Source organism: Microcaecilia unicolor, chromosome 3 (assembly GCF_901765095.1).
Source record: "Microcaecilia unicolor chromosome 3, aMicUni1.1, whole genome shotgun sequence".
In the NCBI taxonomy this organism is placed as follows: Eukaryota; Metazoa; Chordata; class Amphibia; order Gymnophiona; family Siphonopidae; genus Microcaecilia; species Microcaecilia unicolor.
Genome location: NC_044033.1, coordinates 147234915 through 147254744, shown reverse-complemented (window position 1 = coordinate 147254744; position 19830 = coordinate 147234915). Strand labels below are relative to the sequence as shown.

Below are 19830 nucleotides of genomic sequence, written 5' to 3'. Positions count from 1 at the left end.
ATTTTTGAAAGAGGACGCCCATCTTTCGATACGAATCGGAAGATGGGCGTCCTTCTCACAGGGTTACCCAAATCGGCATAATCGAAAGCCGATTTTGGGTGTCCCCAACTGCTTTCCATCACGGGGACGACCAAAGTTCACGGGGGCGTGTTGGAGGCGTAGCGAAGGCAGGACTTGGGCGTGCCTAACACATGGGCGTCCAAGACCCATAATGGAAAAAAAAGGGGCATTCTTGATGAGCATTTGGATGACTTATCTGGTCCTGTTTTTCCTTACGACCAAGGCACAAAAAGGTGCCCAAACTGACCAGATGACCACTGGAGAGAATCGGGGATCACCTCCCCTTACTCCCCCAGTGGTCACTAACCCCCTCCCACCCTCAAAAAACATCTTTAAAAATATGTCGTGCCAGCCTCTATGCCAGCCTCAAATGTCATACTCAGGTCCATCGCAGCGGTATGCAGGTACCTGGAGCAGTTTTAGTGGGTGCAGTGCACTTCAGGCAGGCGGACCCAGGCCCATCCCCCCCTACCTGTTACACGTGTGGTGGTAAATGTGAGCCCTCCAAAACCCACCTCAAACCCACTGTACCCACATCTAGGTGCCCCCCTTCACCCGTAGGCTATGGTAGTGGTGTACAGTTGTGGGGAGTGGGTTCTGGGGGGGGGGGGGTTGGGGGCTCAGCACACAAGGTATGAGAGCTATGTACCTGGGAGCAATTTATGAAGTCCACTGCAGTGCCCCCTAGGGTGCCCAGCTGGTGTCCTGGCATGTGAGGGGGACCAGTGCACTACGAATTCTGGCTCCTTCCATGACCAAAGGGCTTGGATTTGGTTGTTTCTGAGATGGGTGTCCTTGGTTTCCATTATCACTGAAAATCAGAAACGACCAAGTCTAAGGACGACCATCTCTAGGGATGACCTAAATTTCAAGATTTGGGCGTCCCTGACCGTATTATCGAAACAAAAGATGGACATCCATCTTGTTTCGATAATAAGGTTTCCCTGCTCCTTCGCCAGGATGTTTTGCGAGGACATCCTCAGCAAAACTTGGGCGTCCCTTTCGATTACGCCCCTCCACATGTCCTTTTACTAAGCTGCAGTAACAAATAGCCATAGCACCCCCTTAAACGGGTCATTCCCATGCACTAATGCCTTTTTTTACTGTGCCCGTAACCTCCCCAATTTTCTGTTTATTTCATTAACAGCTGTTTGCTAATGTTGCATATGACCATTAAAAAAAAATTACAACGGGAGCACTTCCCACCACCTATTTTGTAGGCAGTAAGGGCTCCCGTGTTATCCATGCGCTATCCAGTTAATGTGTGGTAATGTAGATGAACTAACTAGTTAGTGCAGTAATGCCTACTCTCCATCCATGACATGCCCCCTCAAAATATTCCCCAAAAAATGTTTACCACATGGTTATCACGCATACAGGCAAAACCTAATGTGTGACACTTAAGCACATCCTGTGTTAGACCATTTTTGCTCGATTAGGTGTGCATTAGTGCCTAAGGGGCCCTTTTACTAAGCCACGTAAGCGTTGACACGCACCCAACATGCGCCAAAATGGAGTTACTGCACGGCTACTGAGTGGGAGTAATTTCATTTTTGGCGCATGTCCAATATGCGTGGCCGAAAAATAATGTTTATTTTCAGCCGCATGTATCGGACACGCGCCAAGTGGCATTTGGCGTGCGTAGGTCATTACCACCCGGTTACCGTGTGAAACTTTACCACTAGGTCAATGGCTGGCGATAAGGTCTCAAACCCAAAATGGAAATGTGCCAATTTTTATTTTGCTGCACGTCCATTTTTGGCAAAAAATTAAAAAAAGGTATTTTTTGCAGGCACGCTAAAAAATGGATCTGCGCACGCCCAAAACCTGGCTCTACACTACCGCAAGCCATTTTTCAGCGCACTTTAGTAAAAGGACCCCTAAATCTGCTTTGTAAAAGGATCTTTTAATATTGTAAGCAGTGTGGTTTCTATGTTAGTATGTTGAGATACACAAAAAAATAGGCCATCATGCTAACTGTAAGTAGTACATAGTGACAGAGGGCATTTTTTAAAAACATGTTTTCCTTTGATATGGCTCCCACTGCCCTTCTCTCCCTACCACTACTTCCTCTGGTTTGTGCTTACCCTTCCTCCTGTTTCAGGATTTCCCCCCCCCCCCCCCCCCCCCACCAATCCACCTCTGAATTCACAGATTTCCTTCTCCTCAACTCAGCAGGAAGCCAATTTGCCAGTATGATCCATGTAGTGTCCCCATTTCAACTACAAGGTGCTATATGGTTCAAGCTGCCAAACTAAATTCAGGTGCAGAGGATGTAGGAGCAGATCTGAAATGTGACTCTGATCCTGCTGACTAGGGGAAGGGTGTGGGAGGAGAGCACAGAATCCAGGTCAGGGGAGAAACTCAAAAGTAAAGGGAGAAAAATCCCTGAGACCTAGGATCAAGGGAGGGAGAGAGTTTGAGCAAGGGCTAGTATTTGCAGAGGAGCTGAATTTCTGTGGGGTTTTTGGTACCATGATAATATTGGGTCAGCTTATCCTTTTTGTTGGACCAATGTAATAAATTTCTAAATAGCTTTAAAGAGCTAAACACTATTTAGTGGGTCAGTGCAAACTGAGTGAAGGGTGATGATGTCTGAATATATACATAAATAATCAGTCACGATACAATATCAATATTGTTTTCAAAGCTGTAAAGAAACAGAAAGTCAAAGAATGAGGGGATGTGTTTAGAGAAGGATGAAAAAAATCGAGAGAGGCATAAGAACAGCAGCTATAGAAAAGCTATGAGCCTGATTCATTAACACTTTGCTTCCCTTCCGTGTCTGAGAGTATGGGAGTGAAATAAACAGTCTCTCTATTGAGTCTTTTCATGTTCGCTTTCTTGTATTTGATCATTTTCCTTTCAAATTTCTCATGGTCTTACTACGTAGATTATAAGGTTATTGAGGCAGTGATCTGACCTGAAAAAGGCTTCCTCATAAGAGTGTTACCCTGTTCTCTGTAATCTATTATCATATACATATTTTTTGCTTCAATAATTTTTATTCAGAAAAATATGTACAATACTCCCTCCCGCTTTCATAGATCATAAAAAACAAATAAAATATTTGTATCCTTTCTCTAACTAGACAGTACAACTCCAACAACCCCCTCCCCAACAATATACAAAAAGAATTTTTATGTTTCACTCTATCAGGATGTTTACCGTTGTTCCTTCAGCAAATGCCTGCTAAACTACCCCCAACCCCCTCCCGAATATTCAACTCAGCCAAGTGAATCCATTCCTCTTGTGATGGATCAAAAAGGCCATTTCTTCTGTCAATTGTTCCAGTTCTCGAACCACTTCCAATCTCAAAAGCGAGTCCTGCAGAGTTGGGCCCAAAGATTGTTTCTACTTAATGGCTATAACACCTTTGACAGCTTAGGTCCTCTCTTATCGCTGAGGACCAACAAACACGCCACCTGTTCAAGAGTGAACCAAGTCCCTAAACTGTGCTTCAGATGAGTAACAACAATAGTCCAAAAAGTTTGAATCTTTTAACAAGCCCACCAAATATTATATCTATGAAGGTTGATTCTTATTTTAAACTTCTGTTTTGCCAATCTAGCATCCCTCTTTTCATTATCAGCAGAATATAATAAAAATGGCCCTTTTATTTGGAATATCTTTCCCATTTGGCCCAACTGGAGGAGCTTGCAATATGTACTAACATTGTTCCTACTGTGGTAATTTGAAGGGTTTTGTGCCATTTTATCTTTATGGATTTCTGTTTGAAACCTGCTTATCAAGGGCCCTGTTTACTAAGACATGTTATCAATTTTAACGTGCCTACAATTAGCACGCGCGCTGTGTAGGCGTCTATAGGGATATTGTAGGTGCGTACACTGTTAACATGCGTACATGATTAACGTGCATTAAAATGCTAACGCGCCTATAATGCGGCTTAGTAAACAGGGCCCCAAGTATTTTTTGCCTCAGAGCAGTTGGTTGCCAGAAAACTAGAACAAAAGGCACAGGGAATATTTCATTCAGTCTCCAATGTAATGGCTGTGGGTCATTTATGATTTTTTTTTTTTTTTAGTTTTTTTATCACCAGATTGCATAGGTGATTTTCTAAAAACAAACAAACAAATAGACAAACAAAACACACACACACACACACACACACAAAAAAAAAAAGGTACCTAGTTGGGGCAGAAGTGTACAGAATTTCATTCTGTTCCCCTCCCTCTTCAGTGGTGCGGATCTGTCTGACCCATTCTCACCAGTATTTTTCTCTTCCCCAGTCCATCCCATCAGTCTCTCCTCTCTATCTCATCCCAACAACTTTTGCCTCTGCAAACTATCCCCGCCCCACTACTCCCCTTGTTTCTATAAACCAGAAGGGTTTTTAATGTTGTAATTTCTTCTCCTAAATTTTCTTTTTAAATTTATAATGTAAACCACTTATATTTTATTTTTGTTACATTTGTATCCCGCACTTTCCCACTCATGGAGGCTAAATGCGGCAGGCAATGGAGGGTTAAGTGACTTGCCCAGAGTCACAAGGAGCTGCCTGTGCCGGGAATCGAACTCAGTTCCTCAGGACCAAAGTCCACCACCCTAACCACTAGGCCACTCCTCCACTATGGCATTCTCGATGGGTGGTATAGCAAGATACGTGTAAACCTGAAAAAAAAAACTAAACGAGGGAATAAAGATGCATTTTTTAACTTATTTGTTCAGAGTGGTGGCCCCTCTAAAGCCAGCAGTTGTGTGGTTCAGAATTTATTCAGTCTAATGTTTCTTTTCAACATGAGCTGAGCAACAGGAGAGACCCTGAAGCAGTTTTAAAAAGACAAATAATTCCCAGTGCTCTACTAGTCCCCACTTACAAAGGGGGTGGAGCAGGAGAGCTCATCCTTGAAGGGTCCAGAGGAGCATGAGTGAAACGTCAGCCGTAAGCAATGAATGCCACCATTCCAATCAGTTAGAGGGTCCTGAGAGAATGAGCAGCAAAGGTGAGAAGGTGGTGCTGGGTTCTACAAATCCTGAAAGCCTGGCTCTAGAGCCACACCCTGCTCTTGGTCTCTGTAACAGTTTGTCAGTACCCTTGGCTCCCGCTTTTAGTCTAGCTCTGCTCTTGACTCTTGCTACAGTTGAAGCCAAGCTCTGTTCCTGCTTTCTGCTAAAGCCAAGCTCTGTTCCTGCATTTCTGTTAAAGCCAAGCTCTGTTCCTGCATTTCTGGTAAAGCCATGCTATGTTCCTGCTCTTTGTTAAAGCTAAAGCTCTGTTCCTGCTCTTTGTTAAGGCTAAAGCTCTGTTCCTGCTTTCTGCTAATGCCAAGCCCTGTTCCTGCTTTCTGTTAAAGCCAAGCTCTGTTCCTGCTCTTTGTTAAGGCTAAAGCTCTGTTCCTGCTTTCTATTAAAGCCAAGCTCTGTTCCTGCTCTTTGTTAAGACTAAAGCTCTGTTCCTGCTTTCTGCTAAAGCCAAGCTCTGATCCTGCTCTTTGTAAAGGCTAAAGCTCTATTCCTGCTTTCTGCTAAAGGCAAGCTCTGTTCCTGCTCTCGGTTAAGGCTAAAGTTCTGTTCCTGCTTTCTGCTAAAGCCAAGTTCTGTTCCTGCTTTCTGCTAAAGCCAAGTCTGTCCCTGAGCCCTGTTCCAGTTGCCAAGTCCGTTCCTGAATCCTGTTCCAGTTGCTAAGTCAAGTTCGTTCCTGAATCCTGTTCCAGCTGCCAAGCCAAGTCCGATCCTGAATCTCAGCTGCCAAGCCTAGTCCGTTTCTAAATCCTGTTCCTGCCTTGTTTATAGTCTTGTTTCTGTTTGTTCTTGTGCCTTTCTCCTGCCCTGTTTTGCCTGTCTAGTCTCATTCAGTCTAGTCCTGTCAGGATCCAGTCCTTGCCTAGTCCTAGCCTGCCCTTTTGTGGACCCAGTATTAATCTAGTTCCATGTCTTGCCTTGTTCTGCATTGCCTTATATTGCCTGGGTCCCAGTTTTAATCCAGTTCCGAGTCTGCCTGTCCTGTCTGGGTTCCAATTCTGCCCCTTTGCCTTGCTTTCCTTGCCTCACTTGGATCCGGTCCTTGTCTTGTCCATTGTGCCTTGTTACCTCTGTCCTGCCTTGTCGAGTCTCCTGGTATATTCCTATCCAGCCTGTTCTATTTCCTGCCTGTGCCAGCCCAGGTGACTTATCTGCCTAAGCTCCGGCTTTGGTCTAAGGGCTCACCTTACCTGAATCCATGACAAATTGAAAAAGCCCTTGAGGCCGTGACAAAGGGGGCCTGTGCTGGCATCGACACATATTTTTGACGCGCGCTGAGGCCCCCTTTTACTGCAGTGGGTTTAAAAAGAAACCACACAGAGCGAAAAACTATATATTGCAGTACGGGGTCATGTACCTTGATAAAGCCCAGAACGGTGAAATGGGACCCCGTCGGAGTAGAACAGAGTGTAATCATACTGCAACACCACGACAACAAGATAAGTGTTAGACATTGTCTAATTGACAGTCATATTGCGAATTATAAGTTACATCTTTAAATGATATCAATGGAGGTTTTCTATTCATCAATTTAAACAAGGCTTGACAAACTCTTAATCATGCAGGGATATTCAAAAAGATACCACTTTCCTCCCAGCAATGTCACAAAATTTCAAATAGATGCAATCATTCCAATCAGTCCACTGGTTGAAATGATAGGTACCTAAATATTGGCACTTATGCGAACAACTTACAGTAGTCTACAAGTTTTGTATATACATGTGTGACCCATCCCCATGCATACACTCCTTGCAGTTATGCACCAAAGCACTTAGGAACTACTTTATAGACAAGGGCCTAAGTATAGTTATGTGCATATATGCTACATCAGCTACTACTGCTTCCACTGCAATAGACCACTTTTTTCTAAATTGTACTATGAACTGCAAGTTTTCACCAATTATACTACTCTGAACTGCTAACTGCCATAATGAATATTACCAAATTGCTCTTAGTAATTCATTCCCTATCCCTGATCTCCCACATACTGTCCATCACTCCCACACACAACAGTATACCCACAGTACTTAGTCCTTGCGGATTACCTAAATACAATTCTCCTCACCAGAAGAATAACAACCAATTAAAAGGAAAAAAACTACTACATATGGTTAAAATCAACTTAAAGGAAAGAGAGGACAAAACAAGCCCAGATTCCAAGAGGATAGACAACTAATAAAAATTAATACATCTTCGATCCTAACCGAATCCTACCAATCAATCCAACTGGGATATATAAATGCCAGATCAGTAGTCAATAAAACAACAACAATAACTGACTGGATCACTTCAGACAATCTTGATCTCCTTTTTATTAGTGAGACCTGGAAACTACTGAAGACTCATCTCTTTAACAAGGCATACCACAAAGATCAACAAATGTGAATCCCTACACACATATCCAGAATTGTCTTACAACATTTGCTTGTTACTCTACTATCATGTTTCATCACTATCATAGTACCCAAGATCCTTATGTTATACTAAATGTATATTCTCCTATACATTTCCATCATTCATGATGTATTGTAAGCCACATTGAGCCTGCAAAGAGGTGGGAAAATGTGGGATACAAATGCAATAAATAAAATAAATAAAAAATTCATGATCCTAAAGACCCCATAATTTTAGATTTATGCCCCCTGGTTACAAAATTACCCACTGGACAAGGAATGGAAAAACAGGAGAAGGCATAGCTATAATTCACAGATCCCACTTCATTGTTATTACCATAACCGAATCCTTACTTCCCCAACTCGAAATTGCCTCAGTCAGTATTAATCATATAAATCTGCTTGACCAGCTTAATGTAGTCCTCTTTTACAGACCACTCTTTATGGACTTATATCCAACACTTGTGTTTCTACTTCCAACCTTATTATAATAGGGGATATTAATCTTCACCTTGAAGACCCTAACTCTATTAATGTGCGTGATTGCATGGATCTCTTCCTACTATGGGACCAACCCATATTAAAGGACACATACTTGACATCATTACATATAAATTCTCGTCAGACTTAAATCTTCTATTAACAGCTACTTAATGGACAGCTACACCATGGTCTGACCACTTCAAATTAAATCGTCTCCTCCAATGGCGAAAAAATGACTTACACTATATCAAAGAACGCTTATCCTATACCACGAGAGGCCAAATTGACCCGGCTAGAGTTTGGCAACAATTCTATAATAATGAATGGACAGCTCAAACAGATTCAACTCATTTCCTTCAAGAATGGGACAATAGGTGTAGAAGCATTTTAGACAACATAACACCCTTACAAACTAGAACCTCACGTAGAAAGAACTCCATACCTTGGTTTAATGCTGAACTGAAAAAAACTAAAAACCCAAGTTAGAAGGCTAGAAAGAGCATGGAATAAAAAGAAAGACGACTCTACACTCAACGCTTGGAAACATCTACAAAGAAAATATAAATATACCATCCGACAAACCAAAAGAGCATACTACAAAACTAAAATTGGGCCAGACTACAATGACACATAATAAACTCTTCCAACTTGTGAGCAAATGATTAGATACCACACCGATTACCTATAACAGTACAAACACCCCTTCAACAGATAAACTTGCGAATTACTTCAAAGAGAAAATAATTAAGTTACGACTCACACTACCTATTAATTCCACAGACTACATAAAATTCCTTGATTGTCTAGACCCAATCTCTGGTGAACATCCAGCAGACAGAACCTAGACTAACTTCGATATACTCCTGGATGATTCCATCTCCCAAACACTCAAAAAATTTGCCAAGTCCCACTGCAAACTAGATAAATGCCCTAACATCCTTATAAAATCCGCCCCTCAACAATTCACATCAGACCTCAAGTTACATTTCAATTATATGCTACAAAATGGACTATTCCCAAAGGATAAAGAAAATATTTTACTCACCCCTAAAACCAAGGACTCAAAGAAAAGTACTAATGATTTAACCAACTATCGTTCAATAGCATCTATCCCTTTGATAACCAAACTAATGGAAGGTGTGGTGACCAAACAACTTACAGAATACTTTGATAAATTCTCAATTCTTCACGACTCTCAATCAGGATTTTGGTCTTATCACAGTACCGAAACATTATTAACTACTCTTCTTACTAAATTTAAATAAACAATTGCAACTGGTAACAACATACTCCTCCTACAATTTGACATGTCAAGTGCATTCGACATGGTTAACCATAAAATATTATTAATCATTCTTGAATACTTCGGAGTTGGAGGTAACATTCTCAATTAGTTTAGAGGATTCCTAACTACTAGATCATACCAAGTAAAATCTAATTCGAATATGTTAGTTCCATGGATACCGGAATGTGGAGTTCCTCAAGGATCTCCACTCTCCCCTGTTGGATTATTTGTAGTAAATAATTAGCAGATTTTAGTACACACAGCTTCAGCTTTAGAAATGTTAATTTCTTTCTTCATCTCTCTCTCATTCACCCTGAATAATTCACTGCTGAGTCACTTTAAAGTTGAAGTAACAAAACATCTGTTTACTCACAGTTTGTAGTTAGATTATAATCAGACAGGCTTATATATACATAATATTATACATTTGTATTATCAGCTCCTTCCATGTGCTTAGATGGTAATGGATGCTCACACCACCATAGATCCTCTCAGGTTAGGAGAGATCATGAGCTCCATGTGCTCCATGTGCTGCATGTGCTGTGTCTAACCCCCACAGGAAGTTGCATAGCTGTGTGACCTCTCTAAGTAATTCACATCAGAGGTCACAGAGTAATCACAGAGAAATAATAGGTGACAGGCAATGCATGTAAAATACAATACATTCCACAAACCCCTTCTCATGCATAACTGTCATGCAATTATTTATTCATACAAAGTCCAAGCTTTATACGCAGATTCACAAAATGTTCTCTGGGTAACGGTTTGGTCATGAGTCAGCTGTCATCTCACTGGTGTGACAATAGTGTAGACTGATGACCCCTTCTTTCGCCAACTCTCGCACGTTGTGGTATTTCGTTGCGATGTGCTTGGTGCGTGACTGAACCTTGTCATTCTGTGACAGTCGGATGCAGCTCTGATTATCTTCCATTATCTGGATTGGTCTCTTTTCAGCTATTCCGAAATCCAGCAAAAGTTTTTCAATCCACATCAGTTCTCTGCACGCTTCCGATACGGCCACATATTCAGCTTCTGTAGAAGACAAACTCACAATACTTTGTTTATGACTGGCCCATGAAATTTGTACATTTCCATACATAAACACATATCCACTTGTGGATTTATAATCAGAATGATCCCCTGCCCAATCTGAATCACAGTAACATATTAGTTTTGGGTTACTATTGGCTGAAATCTTTAATTTACAATCAATGGTACCCTTTAAATACCTTACCATCCTTTTAACTGCAGTCCAATCTGATTTGGTAGGTGAGCTGACCCTTCTGCTCAAAATTCCTACTGCATTTGCTATATCAGCCCTGTATGTGGTAGCTAGATATAAAAGCTTACCTATGGCTGATCTATATTGGATGTTATCTGGTAAAGGTTCTCTTACTGTTTCATCCTTCAGAAAATCAGTGATCATGGGAGTGCTTACAACTTGGGCATCTTGCATACCTAAACTTTCAATAAGCTCATTTATTTTGTGCTTCTGGCTTAGAAGATAAGAACCATCATTTTGTTTCTCAATTTCTATACCAAGATAGTATGACACATTACCAAGTTCTTTTATCTCAACATTCTGGTTTAAACACTTTACAATGTCCTTGTACTCTTGCTCACTTTTGCTTGCAATGAGCAGATCATCAACAAAAGCTAAAATGTATGCATATTGTCCATTTGTGCACCTAGTGTACAAGCATTTATCTGCTTCACCTTGCTTAAATCCTAAATTTGTCAATATTTCATGCAATTTGTCATTCCAACATTTTGCACTTTGCTTTAATCCATAAAGACCTTTGTTTAATTTACACACTAGCTGTCTTTGTTTTGTATTTATGAAACCTGTTGGTTGTTCCATGTACAAGTCTTCAGTTATATCTCCGTGAAGAAACGCTGTTTTCACATCAATGTGGTTGACTTGCATGCCTTTTGAGACTGCAATGCTCAGAAGTGTTCTTATTGTCGTGTGTTTCACTACAGGTGCAAACACTTCATCAAAATCTTCTCCATATTTTTGAAGATATCCCTTTGCCACTAATCTGGCTTTATACCTTTCCACTTTTCCTTGTGCATTCCTTTTTAACTTGAATACCCATTTGCATCCTATAGCTTTCTTGCCAGGAGGTAATTTTGTAAGAATCCAAGTATTATTTTTATGCAATGCATCAATTTCTTCTTGTGCAGCTTTATGCCATTCAGCAGCTTCTTCTGCTGGCATTTTCTCAATCTCATCCCATGTTAAGGGCTCTTGAGCTTCTGCTGACTTTGTTAGGTAAGACAGTCTTGGGGGTGGAACACCTTTGTTTTCCCTGGATGAGCGTCTGACAACAGGTTGGTCTGACCTTTCCGCATCCTCTAAATCTGAGAGTCCTTCTCCAATTGATTCCCCTTCTCCAACTGTACTGTCTTCTTCAATGATCCTTTCTGTGTCTGCTTCCTCTGCCTGTTCCTCGTTAGATACAGGTGAGTTGCTTTCAGACATCTGCCTTGGTATGGCATTTATATACACTGGCATGTCTATTATGGTTCTAGTTTCATATTCTGGATGATAAGGCTCATCTGGGATAATCCAGCCTTTATCAACCCTTTTGTTTTCATCAAAATATGTAACATATCTTATGCCAACAATGCCAGTTTTCAAATTCAAAATTCTATATCCTTTGTGTCCTGGAGCATAGCCAACTAAAATGCCCCTTTCTGTTGTGGAATCCAGCTTATGCCTTCTTTGCTTTGGTATATGAGCATATGCTGTACTTCCAAATGTTCTTATGTGTGACAGGTTTGGCTTCCTACCATGCCATGTCTCATGTGGTGTGCGCTCAGCGCCTTTAGTTGGCATTCTGTTTTGTAGGTACACTGCTGTGAGAATGGCTTCCCCCCATAGTCTTTAGGGAGATTGCTATCTGACAGCATACATCTGGTCATTTCCACAATTGACCTAAATTTTCTCTCTGCAACAGAATTTTGCTCTTGTGTATAAGCTACTGTTGTGATATGCTGAATGCCTTCTTGTTCTAGAAATGTGCGCATGCTTTGTGAAGTGAACTCACCACCATTGTCGGTCTGAAGAACCTTTGGTTTTCTTTCAAATTTATTGTTCACCATGGCTACGTATTTCTTCAGCATGTCTGTGACTTGACTTTTTTCTTTCAGCAAATAGGCCACACAATATCTAGAGAAATCATCCAAGAATATTAGCACAAATCTGTTATTTCCCAATGATGGGATATTAAACGGTCCACATAAGTCACTGTGTATTAAGTCCAGCACTTTATTACTCCTATTTCCTGTGTATGCAGGAAATGAGGGTCTCACACCTTTTTGAGTAACACAGTCTATGCATTTCTCCATATTACCAGCATCTGCACTTATCTGAATGCCGGTGGCCAGTTGCTTACTGTAAAGATCCTGGATCACCTTAGAATCACGATGTCCCAGGCGGCGGTGCCAGATTTCCAGACTACATTTACCATCATTCTTCCTTACTTGCGCCATATGTGAGGCTTCACCTGAAATGCTCAGTTTATAAACATCATTATGCATAAAAGCTTCAGCATACACTTCATCATTTTTAGAGATTGTGCACTTACTGTTTTCAAAATGAATCACAAATCCCTTCTTATCTAATGTAGATACACTAAGCATATTACAAACTGCTTGGGGAATATACAAGACATCACTTACAGGAATTTCTTTAACTTCATTAGACACTTTGCATTTTAAGAATCCAATACCTTTTGCTTGGATCTTAGCAGTCCCTGCGTTTGCAGTTTTAAGAATTCCTTCTTCTGGACACATTTCCTGAAAGAAATCTTTACAATTGGTTAAATGGCATGTGCTCCCCGAATCCAAAATCCAAGTACTTTCATTTGAATTATTATTTACCATAGTCAAAGATTTTTCTGCCATTAGAAAGCCCTTGTGTTTATCTTTGTCCTTCATACATTTCCTGGTTTGAAAATTCTTTAGTTCCATTGGCTTAGGTGAGCTAGAGGGAGTGTTTTGTGTTTCCTTACACCATTTAGATACATGTCCCTCCTTTCCACATGAGTAGCAAATCAGCTTGCCCTTGGGTGGAGTTTTCCCATAGCTCCGCCTTCCTCTGTTCTTTGCCAAGAAATTTGTTTCATTTCTCTCTGACTTGCTTTGAGAACACATCTCCTCAGAATCATTTATTATGCATTCCTGCCTTAGTTTTGATGTTGTCTGTTCAAAAGATTGCCCTTCAATGGCCTCATTTACAGACCTAAAAACATCAAACTTCTTTGATAGTGAGGTAAAAGAAATGCTCTTTTCAATGCATCACACATGGGAATTCCAGAAAGTTCTAGCTTTTGAAATGAAGACATAAGATGCATAATGTGATCATTACATTTACTTTTATCCCTTAATTTGGTTTCATTCAACTCTGCCAGCCAAATTGGTTGCTGCTTTGCATATGTAGTTGCATACATAGTTCTCAGTTTATATAAAATGTCCTTTGGTGTATCTTTCCCTCCACTAATATGGCTTGTTTCTCTGAGAGAGCTTCCAAAAGCATGCACTTCACATAATAGTTTGCATTGTCCCAATCAGCCATATTTTCAGCTGTTCTGTCTTGGTCTAAGCATATATTTAATCCTTTTGCTTGAAGGAGACATATGAATCTTAGTTCCCACTTCTGATAATTAAACTCAGTTAATCTAGGCACCTTGAGAGAATAGAAAAATGGTGAATTTCTTCCCTCAGCCATTTTCTTAGCCTTCTGTCTGCTGTGTGGGGGGAGAGAGAGACAGACTGAATCTTTCCTTTAAAACTTAAGAGAAAAATGTGGCCTTTTTTTCTGCCTGGTAATATTTCTCTTCTTTTTCAATTCCTGGCCCTGGGCCCATAACCCTTTTGTTGGATTATTTGTAGTAAATAATTAGCAGATTTTAGTACACACAGCTTCAGCTTTAGAAATGTTAATTTCTTTCTTCATCTCTCTCTCATTCACCCCTGAATAATTCACTGCTGAGTCACTTTAAAGTTGAAGTAACAAAACATCTGTTTACTCACAGTTTGTAGTTAGATTATAATCAGACAGGCTTATATATACATAATATTATACATTTGTATTATCAGCTCCTTCCATGTGCTTAGATGGTAATGGATGCTCACACCACCATAGATCCTCTCAGGTTAGGAGAGATCATGAGCTCCATGTGCTCCATGTGCTGCATGTGCTGTGTCTAACCCCCACAGGAAGTTGCATAGCTGTGTGACCTCTCTAAGTAATTCACATCAGAGGTCACAGAGTAATCACAGAGAAATAATAGGTGACAGGCAATGCATGTAAAATACAATACATTCCAACATCCCCGACCCTCTTTAACTTAATGATGACACCCTTAGCCAAGTCGTTATCCAGTCAAGGCCTTAATCCATACATATATGCTGATGACATCACAATTTACATCCCGTTCAAATATAACCCAATGGAAATTATGGACGACATCAGCCACAGCTTCCAAATCATGCATTCTTGGGCGGACACTTTTCAATTAAAACTTAACGCTAAAAAACACAATGTCTTATACTTACCTCGCAATATAACACAAGCAAATTCACCACCATAAACACATCAAACTTTTCCCTTCCTGTTTTAGATCAAAATCTCACACTTGAAAGTCATATGAAAAACACAACCAAGAAGATGTTCCAGTCAATGTGGAAACTTAAAAGATTAAAACCCTTCTTCCCAAGAAGCATTTTTCGCAACCTGGTGCAGTCAATGGTGCTTAGTCATCTAGACTATTGCAATGCACCGCAGAACACTGCTGCCAGACTCATATTCGAAAAGAGAAAATATGAAAGTGCTAAATCCCTGAGAGAAAGGCTACACTGGCTTCCAGTTAAAGAACGTACTGTGTTCAAGGTTTGTACACTGGTTCATAAAATCATTCATGGAGATGCACCAGCCTACATATCAGACCTTATCGACTTGCCACCTAGGAATGCTAACAGTTTGGCACGCACATTCCTAAATCTTCACTTCCCAAGCTGTAAAGGTTTAAAATACAAGCTAACACATGCGTCCAGCTTTTCCTACGTGAGTACGCAGCTGTGGAATGCATTGCCTCTTGACCTGAAATCTATTCACGACCTACTCAACTTTCAAAAATCACTAAAAACTTTTCTTTTCAACAAGGCATACCATAATGATCTATATTAAGAATTTTAGCACATCGCTACTTCCTGATAGCATGATTGTTATCTTATATACCGATTTGCTTATATCTACTATATTACACTTGTTCTTTATGTAATACCGTTTATTTGCTCTTGTATTGTGATTGCCATGATGGAATATTGTAAGCCACATTGAGCCTGCAAATAGGTGGGAAAATGTGGGATACAAATGCAACAAATAAATAAATAAATAAATAAATAAATAAATAAATATGCCATTTACCCCTGTTTTGGCAGTTAACTTTCCTTGGTGCACAAAATGTTAGGCCTATTATATAGAATTAGGAGGATAGTGTTGAGGCGTCTTCCCAGATATTCTGTGGTACTCTATGGGCATGTGCTGCTAAATTTCTGGGTGTGGCCTGGTCATTTTAGACTAGGCATTAACAAAGCAAGAACAAATAAGGAAAATAATTAAAACTGTCTTTTTGAAATTAAAATGTATTAGACATTTAAAAGAGTTTTTAACACCAGGAAATTTCTAAATGGTAGCCCAGAGTACTGTGATCCCACATTTTGATTAGTGTGGTGGTTTATTGTTAGGGGTTCCTAGGAAATTTTTTAAGTCCCTTCAATCAGCACAGAATGCAGTGGCAGAGTAATTTCAATTTCAACATATTACTCCTTCACTTATAACTCTTCGTTGGTTACCTACTGAGGGGTATGTTTACTAAGGTGTGTTGCTATAACAGCACAGAAAAAGAGTGGGAAATGGACCAATGACTCCAGGAAAATGGGAGATGAATTTCAAAGAACCACTTTATTCAATGACTCGACACAGACAACTGTGTTTCGGCCAGGAGGCCTGCCTCAGGAGTCTTGGTGATCCTTGTATTCTCAAATAAGAACTTGAGGTCGAATAGTTACAAAATGGGGGAGATGTTGGGTCTGCTCTTCTTCCTATTTATTCTGCATCTGCACATCTCCTGGAATTCTCTGCAGCCCCTCTGAGTCAGTGTGTGTTACAGGGAATCAGTGCAGATGGAATTGCTTCTTCCAAAGAAAGGAACTCAGTCATTTTTGGGGGAGTCTTCATTTATTTCCACCCCTGACCACTGACAGAAACTTCACATGGATAAGACCAGAAGGAATTTTAATTTCATACTATTTGATTTTTACTTTAGTTTTGTATTATTTGAATTTTACATTTTTGTATGTTTTTTTAAAAATTTATTGTATATATAATTCTGTGCTCCACCTAGAATTGGAAAGATAGAGTGGAAAAGAAAGAAAGATAAAAAACTAGCTCTTACCGGTTGGTGTGGGAATTGCAGTGCATAAACCAGCTGCGATTGTTGTCAACATACATGGCCCAAGCCTTGTCGTCTTTCCCAAGCATCATGTCCTTTGCTACATTTACTCTTGCAATGCCAAAGGCTGGATCGGGATGGTTGTCATAACGATCCACTTGGAGTTCCCAGTAATGCACCCCCTTGGAGAAAGCTGCGGTACCAAGCACGACCCGGTCATCATAGCTGTTACATGAGGCCGTCATGTTGTCATTTGTCAGGACAATGTCTCGATGTGCTGAAGAGTGATCAAAGGCGAACCAAGCCACTGGACAGAAGGAGCATTGGGAGAAAAATAAGAAAAGCATCCCAGAAACACTCATTCCCGCCAGAGAAAACTGTCTTGTAAAGTGCTATGAACAGCAAAAAAAAAAAAACAGTAAAGAAAATGAGCAGAGGAACCAAGCTTATTATAATCACAAAAACAGAAAAAAGAGCAGCTACAGTGAGAGACATACTATGGAGTAGATATTCAAAGTGATTTAACCAGGCAGAAGAGGCTCCTGCCTGATTAAATCATGCTAGCCAGCTCAGGAGCCAATATTTAACACCATTTAACAGGACAGTGTCACTGAATATCTGCCCTGACCGCCACATCACTCTCTGGTTAGTGCCAAGGCAGTCCAGGGGCAGAGTTGGAGCAGAACTGTAAGTTACTGAGGCACCAGTAATATTCAGTGCCGATGCCGGGATGGTTAAACAGACATGTTGGACTGCATGAACTATGCCTGGTTAGCTATGTGTGTATAGCTAATAGAAATAAGGACAAAATTCATTCTGAAGAAGTGTAGAGCCACTGAAGGAGTAGGAAAGGGATTTGACCAACCAAACACACAAAACCTCCAGAAGTTGACTGTAGTATAATTTATTTAGAGACCAGATCAGAAGACTCATAATACCAGATACAGTGATCATAATATGATCAGAGTTGATATTAGCTTTAGAGAAAGTATACGCAGGAAATCCAATATGTTAGCGTTTAACTTTCAAAAAGGAGACTATGATAAAATGAGAAGAACGGTGAAAAAAAAAACTCAGAGGAGCAGCTGTGAGGGTGAAAAATTATATCAGGCGTGGATGCTGATCAAAAATACCATCCTGGAAGCCCAGGCCAAATATATTCCGCATATTAAAAAAGGAGGATGGAAGATCAAACGACAGCCGGCATGGTTAAAAAGTGAGGTGAAGGAAGCTATTAGAGCTAAAAGAAAATCTTTCAGAAAATGGAAGAAGAAAACGACTGAAAATAATAAGAAACAGCATAAGGAATGTCAAGTCAAATGCAAAGAGCTGATAAGGAAAGCAAAGAGGGACTTTGAGAAAAAAATTACGTTGGAGGCAAAAACACATAGTAAAACTTTTTTTTAGGTATATTAAAAGCAGGAAGCCTGCAAAAGAATAGGTGTGGTGCAACATGGGATGCATTGGGGGGGGGGGGGGGGGCCCTTTTACTCAGCTGCGGTAAAAAGTGACCTGCACGTGAAATTGGCGCACACTGGGCCCTTTTTTACCATAGCGGGTAAAAAGGCCTGTTTTAATGGGGCAGCAAATGGCCATGCACTAAAATTAAAAGTAGTGGTGGCTATTTACTGCCTGAGCCCTTACTGCCACCTATTTACTTGGCGGTAAGGGCTCACACGCTACTTGTGCGGTAATCAGGCAGCTTGCGGCAATGTGGCTGCACTGCCGATTACTGCTGGGAATGCCCTTCGTGGTAGAAAATTATTTTCTACCATGGGAAACAGTGCGTCAACTTCAGAATTACTGCCGGGCTTCCACGCTACCTTGGCAATAGTGCTGATTTGATGCGTACTACCCATGAGTTAGCCTTACCGCAGCTTAGTAAAAGGGCCCCTGGGTGAGGCCCTAGGCATATAAAAGGGTATGCAGCTTTATCGAGAAAGAACTTACCATCAGATGTCTGTAAGACAACCGTTTTACTGTAAGGCCCCACCCCTGAGGAATTGTAAGCTTTGACTCGTGCATTGTACGTGCTGTTGAAATGAAGTCCATCGATGGTGCACAGGGTCTCCTTGCCAACGTACACTTCCTAAAGGTTTACACAGAAAAGCATAGCATGGTTCATTAAATACCAAATTGTCATACCTCCCAATGAGGCTTTTCAACAACGGAGAAGGCAAAGAGCACTCGGCACAAAATAGGAAGCTTGGGTTCCTGCAAAAAAAATGTGACACAACTCTGTTTGATGCTTTTTTGCAATGGCGGGAGAGGGTCGTCGGGAGAGGGGTCCAGGAGGAAATCTACGGAGGCCCAGGCCCCCTCAGGACCCACATAGCTACGCCACTGGTGAGGACAGTTCCGGGCAGACTTTTACAGTCTGTGTCCTGCAAATGACAAATAGTACAGTCCACAAAAGAAAAATACACGTCTTCTAATAGTTAAAAAGGCTTGAGAAATGAGGAGACACTCTCTTTATCCTGCTGCTAGCTGCTGATCTGTTTTCATTTCTACATCTACCAACTCTTAGGTGTTTGTGCCCTTTGGGACCCTAATAGTTGATAATCCCTGATGCAGCCTTTAGAGAGACGAAACGTGGCCACGTCGGGTTGTGTTTTAAAGTGGCAAGAATAAAAGCCTTTTTTTAACTATTAGAAGACATGTATTCTGGTTTTGTGACTGCTCTTTCTGTAGAACTTTTGTTTTCCTTTTCTGGATTTTCTTTGCAAATGACAAAAAGACAGATTTGGATGGAGTGGGCTTTGACGGCAACTGCAGTAGTTAGAACATAAGGACAGAGCCAGGCGGACTTCTACGGTCTATGTCCCAGAAAAACCAAAGAAAGACCATGATCAAGTATATATTATCATGTTCATTGTTGATTTAATCTTGAATTGATAATGAATGTGGCTGTTGGGCAGACTGGATGGGCCATTCAGGTCTTTATCTGCTGTCACTTACTATGTTACTTTGCTACAACTATAAGACATACCCCACTCCACCCATGTGCATGACCCCTTGTACTTGTGCACTATAGCATTTAGGCGCATGCTAGTTCATATTCAAACTCCCCGATATTCAGCACTGTTTAACTGGCCAGAAACTGCTCCTGGCCGGTTAAACAGTGCTAAGAGTAGCCATACTGGGTCAGATTAATGGTTCATCT

General features: G+C 40.8%; 1 protein-coding gene across 1 annotated transcript in view; it reads right to left on the bottom strand.

Moving 5' to 3' along the window:
• TRIM67 (tripartite motif containing 67) overlaps positions 1–19830 on the bottom strand; it is a 161975-nt gene that overhangs the window by 12370 nt on the left and 129775 nt on the right. Inside the window, 2 exon segments of the mRNA XM_030195210.1 lie at positions 16671–16974; positions 18618–18756. Of these exon segments, the coding sequence (XP_030051070.1) occupies positions 16671–16974; positions 18618–18756 (443 nt within the window).